The following is a 17,263-nucleotide window of genomic DNA, read 5'->3' as shown; positions in this document are numbered from 1 at the left end:
AGCTAGGGGGAGCACAGTTAAGCCCTGGCTCTGTGCATAATGTATGGATGAGAGCAGGAAGCCCTGTTTTGCAGAGCTATTATCTAGAAGTGATACACTCAGTATGACTATGGCTTTTTCTCTGCTGCACTGTAAAAAAATTCAGGGTGAAATAAGTTCTGAGCAAATAAAAACCCTCTCATCTGTATATAATGGTTCTGCTGGAGACAGAAATATATGGGTTAATGGGAGAGAGGCTTTTCTGGGTGAAGTCATTCAAAGATTCAACAATTATCTCTTGTTTTCTGTCAGTTAAGAAAATTGCACTGAAAGGCTTTGATTATAGTGTGGAAAAAGAGAAAAGGATGAAGAGAGCTGAAGCACAGATTATTCCACGTGGAGTTAGAAACACCTGTGTCTGCATATTTCTCACTCCCAGCCAGGGTTTGGGGATTCAGGGCACCTATAGAGTAAGAGAAATTGTCATTACATTACTGGTCACTATGTGATTTCTGGCTGTTCATAGTCTTGTTGTGATAAAGGTTTTATCTTGTCTTGTATCCGGTTGCCAATGATTTAGTCCAGAAGTTTTAACCTGTGAGCACCAGAAAACTGCTGCAAAAGGCCATGGGAGAACCATGGAAGTAACCTAGTGCCTTGTTAGAGAGGGATTAATTGCAACTAAGTCACCTTTCTGCAATTTATTCCTTAGCACCACCAGACAAAAACCTTCCCCAGCTTCCACAAACATCTACTATACTGTCATGCTGACCTTGCTGGTATTAAAAAAAAAAAAAAGAAATTGCAAGTGAACCCCACTAATTCTTGAGGAATCCAGCAAGAAGACAGTTTATGTCTTCCATTTCTGCAGCAAGCTCTTCTATATGTGGCTTTTCTCTGTGTGGTGGATTTCTTTAGGCTGAGCCCTAGTTCTTTCATTCTTCAGAGGATGATGTATGTCAGCACCACAAAATCTTCTTCCTCAAAATTTCTGAGGTGAGACTCAGCCACTTCCCTGGGCAGCCTGTTCCAAAGGGTTGTCAGGGAAATGGCAGAGTCGTCACCCCTGGAAGTGTTTCAAAGACATGTAGATGTTCCAGGTTTAGTGTTGAACCTGACACTGCTGGGTCAAGAGTGGGACTTGGTGGTCTTAGAGGTGTTTTCCAACCTAAATGATTCCATAAGTGTTGGATTCTGTGGATTGGTTTCATTCTCCTCAGTGCAGCTTTGGTTTGTGACCAGCAGGACTGAACTGCAGCTTTGGTTTGTGAACTGCACCTCCTGATGAGCCCTGAGCAGTGGCTCAGCCACACTGGTGGTGGGCTTGAAGGGGGAGTGAAAATGTGTAAATCACAATCCTCATCAAAAGCCTGCAGGATCACAGACCTGAGAAATGCTGCTTGCACCAGTGGTGTATAAGCTGATAGAAGGCAGAAAACAATGGAATTGATGGGTAGTATGGGGAGTGGGCTGGAACTGTGTAGGGAGTGAAGGTGCTGTGAGAATTGTGCTTAGAGAAGCAGCTGAGACCAAGAAAAAGGGTATTCTCAATGTCTTGGTGTCATTTTGAGTCAACTTGTAGGCTGAATAATGTGATTTTTCCCCTCTGTAACCTTAGCAGTGCCCTGAAAACACTCATCAGAAGCCAGGATTTTGACCTGGTCAGGCAGGCTGAGAGCACCCACTGAGCAGCTCTAAAGTTGTTTGGCAAATTCAAACAAGGAGAACAGTTCCAGTTTGTGCAAAAACAGTGGATTCTGCTTGGAGACTAAATTAAAAAATGTTTCACTGTACCTGAGCCATCTTGTCATGTATAAACCCAGGCTTTAGCCGTCAAGCCCCAAAAACTCTGAATCACACATGTTATTTTCTACATACATTTTGCTAGAGTACATAAAAAGATGCAGGCATCAATAGATTAATATAACTCCCCATTCTACTGCCAACATAAACTAAGCAATATAGAAAGGACTCCACTATTTCAGTATTAACAAGATCATAAAAATTCATGAGGCATTCAAAGCTGCTAGTTAAGCTGTGTGAGAATTTCTGAATATGCTCTGTGTAGGACTTGACTGAAAATAACTCACAAAAACTTAGTTTCAGTGGCTTTTTAAGCTGCTCTAAGTTCTGCAAGAGCTATGATTTGCCTTTTGTTATTTGTTATTGTTATTTGGCCCTGGATTTGCACAGACAGCTCTCACAGAATTACACAGATGTTACAAACTTTGCATCAATAACTGGGAGTGAATGTAGAAAAAGCCAAAGCAGCAGGGACCTGGAATCCCTCTTCACTAATTATACACAGTTGTATTTCTATTTGAAGGACTAGAACTATTCCAGTGATGATTTCTAGAACTTCTCCTTTCTAACTAAAGAGAGCAAATCACTAAACTCTTGACAGATACATAAATAAATTATAAATCTGTGAACTGGTCTGGAGAAGGGCTTCAGTTTGTGCAATTTAGTAAAGACATACATGATGCAAGGAGATACAGCTTACTGAACTACTGCCGTTAGAAATAGAAAAAAATGTTTACTATTTTACAGCACATAAAGCTGTATTTTATATGTCTTTGTGTGTGTGTGTATATATGTATAAAATCATCTAAAAATAAATAACTCTGCATGAAAATACATATATAATTATTCCCCTACGCTGCATATGATTTCCATTATTCTGGGAATGGATTTACTAACTGAATACAATTATTAAAATGAAAGGATTTTTTTTTATACATTCCCTGTTTTGAATAAAAAGATCTCTGTACATGTAATTTTGGGAATGAATCACATAGCTGCACTATTGACCCATAAACAAGACTCCCCTTGAGTCTGAGATGCTTGTTTCTCTGTGCATAACTATTATTTGAATTTATTGCAGAAGAAACATTTGGAAAGAGCAATTATCTGAACATCGTTATTTTATAAGATCAACTACCATCATGACAGAAGAGATATTTAAAGTCTGTGAGCATTCTTCATACCCTGCTGAATGTATACAAGGAATAACTGACTAATATCTGGCTGTCTACTCTTTGTTTTTCCTTCTGTTTTGCACTGGGATGCATCTGATGCAGAGTTATTAGTCACCACAGTGACAGAACTCTAGTTGCTCCACCAAATAACAGTGAGGTCTAACCAAACTGGCACATGACTGCAGTGCCACTGGCACTGGGCAATCATACCTGAAGAAAACCCAACTTTTGAGCATTATGCATTATTTTTTTCCAAGTTTTGAGCATTATGCATGATTTTTTTTTTTTCCCGGCAGGGGTTTTTCCTTGGGCTAGAAATGTTTGCATGCACGTTTGCTGTGTGTTCAATTTAATGTGCCAAGGATGCAGGGTCAGCTGGCAGAGCCTGGCTGGGCAGAGCCTGGCATTTAGCTGCTACTTCTGCTTCTCACAACCCCTTCAGAGTTTGCTTTTTGCCTGAGAAGCTGTTGGAAAGATAAGCAGAATGCAGCAAGGGAGAGTGGCGCTGCTCCCTCAGGTGTGTGGAAGGAGCCTGCCAGCCCCAGGGCTGTCCTGCAGGTGAGCTGGCTCCTTCCAGGACAGCAGCAGCCAGAGGAAGAGGAACTCTTCCAGCTTCAACATCTTTGTGAACTTCTATCACATTTGCTCTTCTTCCTTCTTCTCTGATAGTCCCCTCACTATTGTCCAGCTGACAAAAGCATAGACTTTGAAGGGGGCTGTGAAAATGTTATTTAATGATTTATTAAATAAATACCATGCAAGATTTTTTTTTTGTTTTGTTTTCTGATGCAAGAGAATCTGATCTCTCATGTTTCTGAATCTCGGAAGAGGCAAGGGCAGGACTTTTTGCCATGAACAACACATATACAAATAAAGAGAACACCAACAATGACAGAATAAAGCAACTATTGAGTTTCATAAATATGAAGCACAAAATGTCATAGAGCAGATTAGGCATTTACCATGTATCATCTCAAGAAATTGTAAGATTTTTGTCCTTTAAGTAACTGTGAAAGGACTAAACCAAGCATTGCTGCCAGGCTGAGGGGAAGGGGTGGATCTGTGACCTGCTGCCAGCAGTGACACTGTGTAGGAGCTTGGTCAAACCCAGCCAGCTCTAACGAGGGCAGATCCTGAGCTGGTCGAGTTGTGCATGTAGATCAGATGAAATATTACAGATAAACACCCAGAGCAAATCTGGCCATAGTAATAATTCCTGCTGAGCATATTCTCAAAGCAGAAAGCAACTTATAGAGATGGTTTTAATTTCACTCTTAGGAGGCAGCAGTTGTATCCTGCTTAGCTACACAATGAATCTTTAGGACCACAGACTGGGGAGATTGGTAATATCTGCTGTTTACTGAAGAAGGACCCAGTCCTGCTAATTTTTAACCTTATGACTAGCTCTCATTTTATTGCTTATCAATCATTTTCTCACCACTGAAAGTACTTATGTGAATATTCAGTGCTGTGTAAAGGTTTCTGAGTGAAATCCTGAAATCCTGGCCTGTGATGACAGGGAAGGGTAAAATGCCAAACACTGACTACCTCAGATCCCACCTGCAATGTTTAAAGGTAAAACCTCTCCAAGAGCTATGGTGTGGGGCTCCAGAGGGAGTGGCTTTAACATTTGACTATTTTGGCATTTTTCTTTTGATTCTGAAATATGAGCAGCCTAAAAGACATTGCATTATCTACTGGAGATGGAAAAAGCTTTCTACTGTTCACCTAGTGAAGCTGTTCATGATACAACTGATCAAAAGTGGCCATCATAAATGCCCATTATCTAATATTATGTACAGAAGAAAGCATTGTCAATGTCTTTCATTTGAAAGATAAAAGAAATGTCTTTGCCTTCAAAAATCTGATTTTAAAGTAGTATTGAGTAACTTAATGACAGTGAAAGCATGTATGATGTGTTACAATATTCTGTCACTTCTAAATTTAAACCAAAAATTGTCTTAGAGCTGAGAACAATTTTGAATTCCAGAGTGATCATCTCTTCAGCACCACCCACATCCTGAGCGCCAACGTCACCTACTCCATTTGGACTCCAGCTCCTCAAGTCAGTACTTTGGAGTACAAAGCTGACCCTATTTAGTAAATAGTCTGAGAATATTTAGAAAACCTACTTATTAAGTTTTTACAATTTTAAGTAATCAGAGCCAGCTGTCCTGGTTCATAGTGAACACACAAGCTTGCCAGACATGCTGATTCTCCTCCTACTCTTGCTGAATTGTTAGAATTCTTTTTTGTCTTACTAACATTCATTTCTCATGCTGATTAGCCAAGGCTGTGAACAATGAGAAGAGGTTGAAACTTCTACCAAGTAACAGCTGTGCAAAATCTGAGTTAATAAAATGTAGCAAAGGTTTTAAAAGAGCTGAAAAAGTTCAGAGCACAATCTCCCAATGGTTATCACTAGACATAATTCAAATTTAATATGAAAGCTTCCTTGTGTGGAAACAACTTAAGGCTTGGGTTTTGGGTTTTTTTGAAACAATCTGAGAGTTCTATGCTAATTTGCTTAAATTTATTTTGAAGCATCAAAGGAAAACATCAAAACTCTTTTCATCCAACTAGAGAATAATTTGTATTGAAGATCCTCAAGAAGCAGCATGTATTAGCATAGTGCTCAGGCTAGCCCAAGCTAAATATACTCTTCTAGGATCTAGTGATGCATTTTGTACACCAGAGTCTCTCAGCCTTTCAGTGGGGAGCCTCATTGCCACCCCTCCTTTCTTTTCCCTCCTCTATCCCCACCTTCCTCAAGTCTTATTTATGTATTTTTTGGGTAGTGCTGGGGTTTCCCCACTTCTATGGTCAGTAAATAGTGCTCACTGCAACCTGTAAGAATTGTGACAGCATGCCTGAATGGTGGTCCAGAAAAGCCTCAGCTTGTGTCCATAATTTATCTGTACATCTGAAAAGAAGATGGAAGTGTGTTCTAATGGCCAATTATAGGCAATTCAGCTCCTTAGAGAAATTTCTTAGCTGTTATTAGCTACAGCTTTTCTTTATTCCTAGTGCCTAACCTAAATATGAAAGTTATCATTAATTTAAATATCTACGCCTATAAAAATTCATTAATTCTAATTTGTGCTAATGAATTCTACAGCTTTGGTTATGCATTTCTGAACTTTTCTATTACCTTTAAATTAATTTTTAATTGCTCATTGAATAGGTGTCATGTACTAAAAATTAAACCATCTGTCTTGCATCCCGTTTTTCTTGGCCATGTTTATTCTTAACTCATATTCCATTAGAAAACTTATTTTGTAATATTAATTTTTTCTTGTGATGTCCACTGTTATCCCTTTGGCCTTTTGTTTCCTTTGATTACTATTGCCAAGTGAGCAGTGCTTTTACTGTGATCTCAGAGTGATACTGCAGGTGCCCACCTACATGTTTCATACTGACTAAATCAACAGCAGCAATGTCTAAGCCACTTGGATGATTTCTCAGGCAGAGATTTCATCTGTCAGCAGCTGCCCAGTCACAAACTCCTGAGTTTCTTCCACCTTCCTTGTGGTTGCATTGCTCATGGCCTATTTAAAGTCCATAAAAGAAGTTTAAAAGTGCAGCTGTACCTGTCTGCAGGAGAGCCCATGGTTGCATCCCTTTCATCCCACTGAGAGGTGAGACCTCCTTTCTGCCTCTTTATGTAATTTTTGGGTGGTGCTGGGCCTTCCCCACTTCTGTGGTAGTCTGGGTCAGGAAATAATGCTCACTGCAACCTGTAAGAATTGTGACAGCATGCCTGAATGGTAGTCCAGAAAAGCATCAGCTTTTCTGATTCTTTCAGTTGATGAAAATGCTGTTTCTAAAGATGTGCTGGCACACGTAGAGGCAAAGCACAGCCCATGTCAGGGGAAGGTGGAGATAGAGGAGAGAAAAGAAGGGAGGGGTGGCAATGAGGCCCTCCCCACCGAAAGGCTGAGAGATTCTGGTGTACAAAATGCATCAGCAGATCCTGGAAGAGTATATTTAGCCTGAGCACTATGCTAATACATGCTGCTTCTTGAGGGTCTTCAGTCTAGTTGGATGAAAAGAGTTTTGATGTTTTCCTTTGATGCCTCAAAATAAATTTAAGCAAATTAGCATTATAGTCTCTCCCTAGCAGCCTAGAAAAGTGGAAAGTGAAAACTCTAAGCCTGGCCAAAAGGAGACAGCCTTGCTAGGCAATTTTTCCAACCTTAAGATGATGCAAACTTTAGCTAAGTTTATTAATGCAAGTGTCTGAGTCCCAGTGTGTCTGACCTGTCCAGTTAACAACTTGATATAGTATCCAAAAGGTCCAATTTATTTTATGTATAAGAATTATAACTGCTGAACTTTTTCCATGGGATAACATAGAAGTCTTTCTATATATACACATATACATAGACAGTAGAGTTTAATTCAAAGAGATGAAATATATGAAATTTGGATTTAAGGGATTAAATCTTGAATTCATCTTTGAAAATGCCAGCCTGTAGAGAAAATTGTACTTATCACTTTTGTAATCTTTGGCATGTTTGCTTTTCCTAAGTAACTATTGCTTTCTGATTTTCAAATGTGAACTGTAAAAATTTTTATATAATTGGGTGGAACTAATCAGAAACAAAAGGTGGAACAAATGTAGAGATGAGCATTGCATTTAGCTTGACTGACTTTTTTAACTGAGAGGACCAAGAGAAAACGAAACAAAAATCAGTGTCTCTGCATGGTACCTTACACATCAGCAGACCAATTACCTCCTACATTTGCAAGATCATGCTCTTAATGGATTGTATTTCAAGGGTGTGACAGAGTCATATTTGTCTTTATACCTTTTGGGAATAATCTTAAGAGAATCAACAACTCCAGCAGTCTCATTCTTGGTACTCTGCTTTGGTGTATGAGCCGGACTGAAAGTGTTCTCTTAAAAAAACCTCAACAAATCTCCAACCAACCAACCAAGCCCCTGCTCCCAATTCAGAAGAAATGCCTCAGACTGGTGCTTTTGCAACCTCTGAATTATACCATTATTTTCCTAGACTGAGAGAACAAGCCACTGGCTTGCTTTCTAAAGAAGATAAAAATATGCCAAACTTAGCATTCCTGTACATATAGCATGTCTTTCTTGGTACACTTGTGGAGTTGAAACCACTGGAGAAGATTCCTGTTGACTTCACCACTCACTGTGTAATGTCCCCTGAAAACTTTTCTTGTGTACTTTTTTTTTTAAAGTCAAAATCCAAGTTTAAAAGAGTTTAACTGTAGTGAAGCTTTAGCAGGAACATCTCAAAAACCAGCTCAATTATCCACTGCCCATGTTTGTCTTGGGTCATGGCAAAAGCAAGGTTAATGCAGCTTAGCCTGCAAGGAAGAGGCTCTAGTGACTCAGGTTATTCATGATTGCTTACTGAGCTGTGATAACTTGATTAGGAGTCCAAGTCCAAGAAATTCACCTTTCCACTGAACTCACTTTCAAATAAAATCACTTGAAGAGAGAATTAAGTATGGAGTCAAACCTGAATGTTTTAACTGCACAAATGTTTACCTTAACCAATCTGCTTCAATCTGGGCCTCTGTGTTTCAGGGTTTTAGATTTTATCTGAACTCTGTTTACTAGAGTTAGACTGAGAGGAAAAGTCCACAGGCATTTCCTAAGAATGCTGTACTTGGATTTGTTCTTCCTGCTGTGTGATGTGAGCTCCAGTAGTTTATATGGTGATGTCTTTAAGGAAAAGCACATAAAAATAGTCAAATGAAAGAAAGCAAATTTCAAAGGGTTGATTTTAGAGTGGGCTTTTTTTTCCCTTTTTTTTTTTACTTTTTAAAATTTTACTCTGAAGATGAAAATTATCCCATATGGATTATTACTCACATCTTCCCCCACTAGAAAGCAGATCCTTGTGGAGTGAAAATTGGCTTCAAAACCTGAAGTATGAAATTCAACTTTTTATACATATTTCAGATTTCAGTTTTTGCATATCCTTGTAGCAGAAATAGTCACTTGACTGAATTTCTCATCAAAAAGTAGAGCTGTAGCAACTCAAATTCATCCATTGCAAATGACAACTTTCTGCAAAAAGCCTCACCAGTTTCAACAATTTATATAAGCAGTTATTACTACCACTAGCCAGTTTTAATAATTTTCCTCACACCGTTGTCTGCATTTTTATTTCTGAAGCCCAGTATAAACATATGAAAGAATGAAGTGTGGAATCTGATTTGAGAATCAAAATATAAATAATGCTTCAAAAAATATACAGTTTCAGGGACCATTTTTTTCCCATAATTCCCAACGACCCAAGTGCAGAGTTCACAATGACTTGGCTCATCCAGACAGACTGAACAGTCTTGTACTGGGACATACAAAACCCCAGGGAATTGAAACATGTGCATAGGGGAGGTTCAGATTTACCCAGAACAAAATCCACATAATTTAAATTTTATTCCAAAGGTTTATTTTGCAATCACTGTGCATGGACATGGTTGATCACACAGACTTGTGATACTCATACAAACACCACCTCACAGTACCTCACCTCAGTGTCAGACAGGAAAAGGGAATGTGACACCACACAACACTTGCTGACAAACACACAGGCTATAGACAATTAGATACATTCAATAAGAAAAAATAAACTATAAGTTGCTGATATTTTCCATGTGGTCCTCTCATTGCTGGAAAAATTATAGCAGCGTAACAATGGAAAAAAAAAACTGTATAGAACAACTTCAAGAACAGCAGACTCATTGGGGTCAGAGATGAGAAAGTTAATGAAGTACTGGCACATCTGAAACTTCCACAGCCCAAGGCAGAGGACACTTCCCTGGCTAGTGAACAAAGCACTAGCTTGGCCTGGAATTGCTTTGAACACTGGATGGCAAGGAAAATCAGGTGAGATGTGGAACCCCTGTCCCACACCATGCCCAGTCTGTAGCAGCTCTTTGCAGCCACATAGAAAGTGTGTGCCCATCTCAGGCAGGACAGGAGAGGCACAAATGGGATTTCAGAAATGAAAATATGACCCCTTGCTGTTAATGCTGTACAAGGCCCCCGAGCTGTGATAGGAAATTCTATCAGACATCTCTACCTATGCATTCAGAGCTGGGCTCCAAATGCAACTGTAGGCAAATGTAAGATGATTTTATCTTGTTGCAGAAGTCCTGATTTCTGATACAACTGCTGTATCAGGTCAGCATGATATTTAATTGAAGTTATCCAATTGTAACATTTTCAACAGTGTCTAATGTATGCTGATGAACAGCACTAAGTGCTAAATTCTTCTCATTCTAATAATATTGGTTTCCAATCTTCCAACTTGGCTCAAAACAGATCTCATCATACCATGTTAGTAGCCCTAACTACAAAGTAAGGTAATTCCCAGTCTGAAGGAGAAGGTCTGAATTTGCCAGTCTTGCCCTGCAGGCAAAAAAGGAAGAAATTTTTTCATAAAATTTTCTGGAGGCCTGGCATTCACACTCAGTGTTTACATAACCATTCACCTTGCAAGCCTCATATAACCCTTGGAATAGAGAACTAAAGGCACTGAAAAGTAATACTTTCATTTGCTGTATATATAATTTTACAAGTGGTTATTACAATAATATTTTTGTTGAGTTTTCTCCACAGTATTTGATTAGCTTCCATTTATGACTGTCTGTTGGAATAATCCCACTTCGCTCTCTTTCTTAATAGTAGCACCAAACCCATAAATTTTTTATTTTTCATTCTCAATTCTCTTTCTCGTATAAATTTAATTTTCTTACTGCTGTACTTCTATCCCGATGGAAAAAAAACTCCATAAAGTCTGGCATAAAAGCACCCATCAATTTTTTGTCAATTATCTAGTAATGAAATTGTCCTATTAGGTCAGCTTACAATGTCTGTGGTAAATATGCCATATACAAATAAATCACAGTATAAAACTATATGCATAAATTAGTCATAAAGTCATAACAGCTGAACATTAAGATCTCTGATTATAATTTACAGTGTAATTTACAGCATAGAACAAAACAAAAATGAGCTTATTACTTGGAGAAATACAAACAACCCCCCCTCCCCCTGCAGATACCAGAAAATAATTATCCACTGTATGTGTATATACATGAATATAAATCACAGAATCATAGAATAGCCTGGGTTGGAAGGCACCTAAAGATCATCTTGTTCCAATCCCCCACCATGGGTTCCAATCCCCCACCACCTTCCACTAGACCAGATTGCTCAAAGCCCCCTCCAATCTGGACTTGAACAATTCCAGGGATGGGGCAGCCACAGCTTCTTTGGGCAACCTCTTCCAGTGCCTCATAGTAAAGAATAGAAATTCTTTAAAGAATTCTTTAAAGAATTTTTAAAGAATTCTTTTAAAGAATTTCTATTCTTTACTATGAGGCACTGGAAGACGTTGCCCAAAGAAGCTGTGGCTGCCTCACAGTAAAGAATTTCTTCCTAATATCCAATCTCTATCTACCCTCTTTCACCTTAAAGGCACTAATATAAAGCCATTGAATATTAATAAGTATCTACACTTGGAATGTATATACATATATATTAATGTATGCAAAAATGCTCAAAATTCATGAATTTCTAGATTAGTAAATATAACTTGTGGAAGCAGTTGACTCTACCTACATGCTGCACTTTCTTCTTGTGTCTTACTCCTAACTGAGAGCAGCTCAAAGACTTACTGTTATTTAATTTAAAAACTCTTTTTACATCAACATCCAGGTACCTAGAAGGATCAAGAAAAACTGTTATCAAAATTAAAACTGTAAAGATGATGTTCATTAAGAAAAAAATCCCATTAATTGGTGGCTGAACCACTGAGAGCCTGCTGAGTCTTTCTCTCATGAAATCAAGCAGTTTTACAAAGCTTTAGATAGCTTAGAAACTTGTTAATAAGAGCTAGGCCTGGTGCTTCAGAATCTAATGCCCAAATAAAAATTAGTGTTTAAGAAATAGGGGCCTAAATTCCTATGCAGACATCTGAGTGTTAAGAACTAAGTTGCCAGGTCTCAGGGAAATTTGGGCTCCTAAGACTTGTTTTAAAAGGAATTTGAAAACAAAAGCAATAAACAAACAAAAAAAATTTTAAAACCCTAACCCTTGGAACACTTCATGTTTGAATTTTTGTTTCAATACTATGCCCTATGCATACCATCAGAGTTCTCTCACTTCCCCATGAGGTTTAGCTTTCCTTTCATATTAATCCTTTTAAGTTTAAAAATTAAAATTATGTAAATATATATATTCAGAGAAATGCAGTGCCAGCAAACCCAGAAACTAGAGACAACTCTTGTTGAGCACGATTTTTACAAACTCTATTACTAGTGAATCAGGATTTGCAAGTGAGATAAGGAAACTCATCAGGGCCCTGAGCTGCCCATTTGTGGGAAGGTGGGAGATGTTCAAACAATGCAACTGAAAGTCAAAATAGCTAGAAAAGGAATGGGAGGTCAGGGAGGTGTCATGTCAGATCTCATGGGGAGCTTGAATGACATCTTGGGAAACATGGAGAAACTCATTCCGGTGCCATTCCAGGTTTGCTTCTCCACAGACCCCCACTGGGATCTCTTCCCTTGTCTCTGCCTCCTCCTCCTCTTGGAGAGAGCATGCCCACCTCCCTGTGAGCACAGAGGGGTGCTCAGCCAGCTGCTGCTCAACACCCTGGCTCCCCACTGCCACTTCACATCTCCAAGTCTATATTCCCCATCCCACTCACCACAGCAACTTGCTTCACAGGTGCCAAGGAAACTCCATCTCATTTAATTCATCAGTTGCCACTCCTCCCACTCCTCATTGTCTCAACTGTTACCCCAGCTGCTAATGAGTTCACCCATACTCACTTAGAACATTTTCAAAGGAGAAGCAGTTCATGATAAAATATACAAGTTGTGCATTGCTATAAATGAAAAGAGCACTCTCTCCCCCATCCCTGAAAGAACATCATGGGTTTACACAATCCTTTTTAAGGTTTCCCCATTGTCCACTGTAGTTGTGAAGTTTGATTCTTGTTCTTCACTTGGTTTCCTCTCCCCTGGGTAGTGGTTCACCTCCTGCATTTCTAAAGTTACTTTGTTCCTTTTGGCAAATGCTTGGCTGATCTCATGAAATGTCTTATTTTTTGTTTCAGGCAGGACAAAAAACAGGTAGGCTGCTCCTGCAAAGCAGACACCAGCAAACACTAGGAAGCAGTAGGTCTGTAAACCAGCCTGTGAATGAAAACAGAGGAGATGGTCATTACAAAAGAGAAAAAAATCAGAAGAAAGGCAGGAATGGTTTGAAAAAAAAAAAATGGGGCATATGGAGCAATTTTTAACCAAGTAAAGTACTGGCACTCATTGCTAGTTGGAGCACTGAAACGTTCATAAAAATGCATGAAATTTTGGTTCTTCCAACACTGCCTGTGGCCTGTCGACAGCAAAGCAGGTTCCTGGCACAGGCACAGAGAGCTGCAATCTGGGCAGTGCTGGGAGACACCAGACTGAGCTGGGGGAGAGCAGGAATCCTGCACTGTGCTCAGCTGAGCCTGGCACTGCCCTGGGGTTGCTGGAAATGGGGCAGATGTTTCACTGGGTGGTTCTGCACACTGCCTCCCAGTCCCAGGTACAGGAGCTGAGGCACGCTTCAGCAGTGCTGTGCACCTCTACAAAACCCATGGAAAAACTGCCATAGCCAGGGGCATCTTCATCACAGCAGTTACAGGCTTTGAGATTTGCAAAATAAATGAGGAAAAACCCCAAATAGCACACATTTGTTATCACTCTTATGGTTACGGGAGTTCACAGAACGAAAAAAAAAGTCCCTAAAATGCATTTCTTTTCATGCTAGAAAGTGTAAGAGTTAGTTAAAGGAATGCAAAGTACAGACCATATTTGAATGTTATGGATTTTACTTCACTGCAAAACCAAAGAGAGTAGATGTAAAGAAGTTCATTTATAAATTGATTATAAAGGCTCCAACCAGCCAGTAGGAGTTGTAGTTCACTGAAACATAACTATTTCTTGCCTGGTGATTATTAGATCATTTAGAAGCTACCAGATACCTTTCAGCAGTACAGTTGTGAAAAAAACATTTGATAAATACCATATTGCCATCTGAGCTTTGTTGAACTTGGAACAGGTTTGATATTATGGCTCCACAGAAGCCACTTGCAACATTTGAGGAAACCTCCCTTCCTCTATTGATTTACACTCTCAAACATGCTATGTACCCATATTTTTCTAATTGCTTTTATTAACAAGGCTGAATTAAGCCAGAAAGGGTATCTCCAACGCCAAAAATAAGGTGACATTTCTGTGGTGCCCTGTGTCAGGTACTGAACAGCAAACCCAAGGAGAGCCAAACTCCTCACACCAGCAAACCCAAGGAGAGCCAAACTCCTCACACATCACCTCAGGTGCTGCAAGGCTGAGGTTACCCCAGGGAAAGCCACTCAGGACAGAAGAAGCAGACTGTCTTCCTCAACATACATATTATGCCATTAAAGGTATGTAACTGAAACAAGTAAGACAGAGCCAGTAACCTTCATTTTACACATTTTTGTAATAGACTCTCATCATGCCTCGTTAGTCACACAAGTCCTACACTGCATGCTGGTTTAACTCCCTGCTTTGGGTGCTCAAGGTGTTTGCAATTCTTGGCACTATTTTTATGTTTCACTTGCTCATTATGCATCATGCGTGGTGTGCAAGAAGAACATTAATTCCTGCGTGGAACAAGAAAGAAAAAATGGAACAAACCCTTTCCTGCAGCTGCTTTTTAATACCATGGCTGATTTCCAGCCTGCCTAGTCACAATGTTCTTTGTTTCTGTGGATAATTCATTACCTAGTTCAGTGCTTCAAATCCTGCCTGTAACAGGAAAAGCCAGCAAGTGCATACTCTGATATTGTTTATGGACCCTAGAGATCACCAATGCTTTTTCATTAAATCCTAGAAGCATGAAGTCCTGAGCAAGCTGACAGTCAGAAGCCAAACAGCATGGATAACATGGTGGGGGGGGAAATATTCTGGCATGTAACAGATAGAACTTAATAGAACAAATAGCTTATACAGAGGCAGAAGCAAAAGGATAGAGTAGACAGGAGAAAATAATTTGCAGTGCCTCATAAATCATCCTGTCATGCTAAGAATTGAAATTTGACATCTGGATCTTCCGCATTTGTAATTGCTCTTCAGCTGAATGGCAGAATTTCAACCCAGAATCATGTTTCTCATTTTTAAAATTTCACAGAATTAAATATTCTCCATGATGAAAGTGAACCTTTACTACGCCATATAAATAAACATGGCAATCAATTGTAATAAATTAAAATAAATGTGTCTTTTGGTGATGCAGCCACAACTTTGTGCCCCCTTTCTAATTCCTCTTGATTTCTTTGCTGTCCATGAGCTAAATAAATTAGTGCTTATTATCTTTGATTCATATCTAAGTAAACCTCTTCTAATTGAACTAAACACTCATGAGTGCATGTTTTATTTGCAATTATTTTACCTAATGTATTTATATTTAATTTTAATAATCATACTCTTCTTAATTTCTACAATCCCTTAAGAAGCAACCCTCAAGGACCTCCAACTGAAGTTTCACAGAGAATAAGGTAAAAATTAAATTTTGTTATAAATCCTACAAGTGGGTTTTGTAGGGTTTATTGTGTCCTGCAGGATTTGTCCAACAGGTCCATAATTCCCAGACAGGAGGAACACTGCAGGGTGACCATAAAAAGCCCTTTCATCTCCAGCCATTCTTCAGTTATAATATTTTCTTAAACCTGGTTATTATTTACACTCACAGCAAAGAAAACCACTAATTCATAAACCTTCTATAAGTCATCCAGAGTTCAATTTAGATCACCCAAACCTGCATTTGACACAGAACATCACATACTAATTAAATTACTCATTATAAACATGAAACCCTCTATATGCACTGCACTCTGATAAAGGTTGTAAGACAGAAATACAGGGAAAGCGGGAGGAAAATGTTAAATCACAAATCCCAACTCAGTAAAAACCTTTAGTGGGACATAGGTGAGATACAGTTCAGCCTAGATGTTTAATTCATTTTTATCTGTTTCTGATGTATTTTGAATTGCCTGGTGCTGGAGGAAAGATCTGAGGTATGGAACAAGCAATAGATTGGCCTAAACATATCTGATGGGCCCATCAGGGAACCTAGAAGGTGAAATAATGTGGTGAAGTGCAGTAAATGCTGAGATATTTAACAATGGCTACTACAGAAAAGGTACTAATAGACAGATCTGCCAGGAAACAAGATCTTTGTTCCATGAGATTAGTGTACTTTCTTTTATTTATATTGGATATTATTTATGTTTTGTCTATGAAACCTGTATACCTCACTATTTGTAATCACCATAGTCTCCTAACTAACCTGTAGTTTCTCTGTTGTTTTACCCCTTCCAAGGTGCTAGAGGTGAGCCTGCTGCTGCTACTGTAGAAGTAAAACCAAGGATATTGCTTATCCTTGGCTGGGGTGGGAGTAAAAAGCTGAGGAAGAACTTCAGTTAAAGTCTTTGGTGACAAGGCACGGATTCTCTGCAGCTCTGAGTATTTGAGCCTACAAACATGGATGGCCTCAAGATTCCTCACTGACATGTGCACTGCCAATGATACAAGAATAATGACAATATATATGATAAAACTGAAACAGTAAATCCTTTTTCTATGCTTTGTGACAGTATTTCACCTGCTACATGGAGTAGAAGCCTCAGTGATCAAAAAATTGAATACTTGTGTCTACCAGAAGAGTAGCTTGACTCTTTTGGTGCATACAAGTATTCAAAACATACCACCTCTGAACAGCTGGAAGGTGCAGCTAAAAGAGGAAGGGAATGTCAGAGGAAGAAGTAAAAGCAAACCAATTCTGAATGGAAGTTCTAAGCAAATAGAGAAAAAATTCAAGGGAAGTGTGTGGTTTCTGTAGTTCTGCATTTCCTCACGTAAGGACAGGTTACTGCCTCACCCTCTGCTCCAAGCAGGAGCAGCAGCAGCCCTGGGCATGCAGGAAGCTCCAAGGCAGCCCCATCCATGTCCCACTGACACATCCACCCATGCTGCTCTCTCCACACTGCCTGCACGTCCTGCTCAGGCTCAGAACACGCTGCACCTTCACAGAACAAAGCTGCTTCTCCTTCCCCACCCCCAGGCAGCCTTGCCAGAGCTGGGAACGTTTCCTCAGCAGTACCTGAAGCCAGGCTTTTACCTGCAGGGTTACAAACCCAAAGGTCAGAAGGAGGTCAGGACAAAGCTCTACAAGCAGGCTGTGTTTTGCAGCTGTTTTCCCTTAGCATTTCCTTAAGCATAAC

At 39.4% G+C, this 17,263-nt stretch overlaps 1 protein-coding gene across 2 annotated transcripts in view; it reads right to left on the bottom strand.

The window, feature by feature from the left end:
• Positions 1-12,691: 12,691 nt before the first annotated feature.
• Positions 12,692-17,263, bottom strand: part of SLC2A9 (solute carrier family 2 member 9) — a 77,019-nt gene continuing 72,447 nt past the window's right edge. For both annotated transcript variants that reach the window (XM_036382309.1, XM_036382311.1), the window contains exon 12: positions 12,692-13,148. In XM_036382309.1, coding sequence (XP_036238202.1) covers positions 12,891-13,148 — 258 coding nt within the window. In that variant the 3' untranslated portion in view covers positions 12,692-12,890. The remainder of the gene's footprint in view (positions 13,149-17,263) is intronic.

This window comes from Molothrus ater, chromosome 4, assembly GCF_012460135.2.
Source record: "Molothrus ater isolate BHLD 08-10-18 breed brown headed cowbird chromosome 4, BPBGC_Mater_1.1, whole genome shotgun sequence".
Taxonomy (NCBI): Eukaryota; Metazoa; Chordata; class Aves; order Passeriformes; family Icteridae; genus Molothrus; species Molothrus ater.
This window is presented reverse-complemented; position numbering and strand designations above follow the sequence as displayed.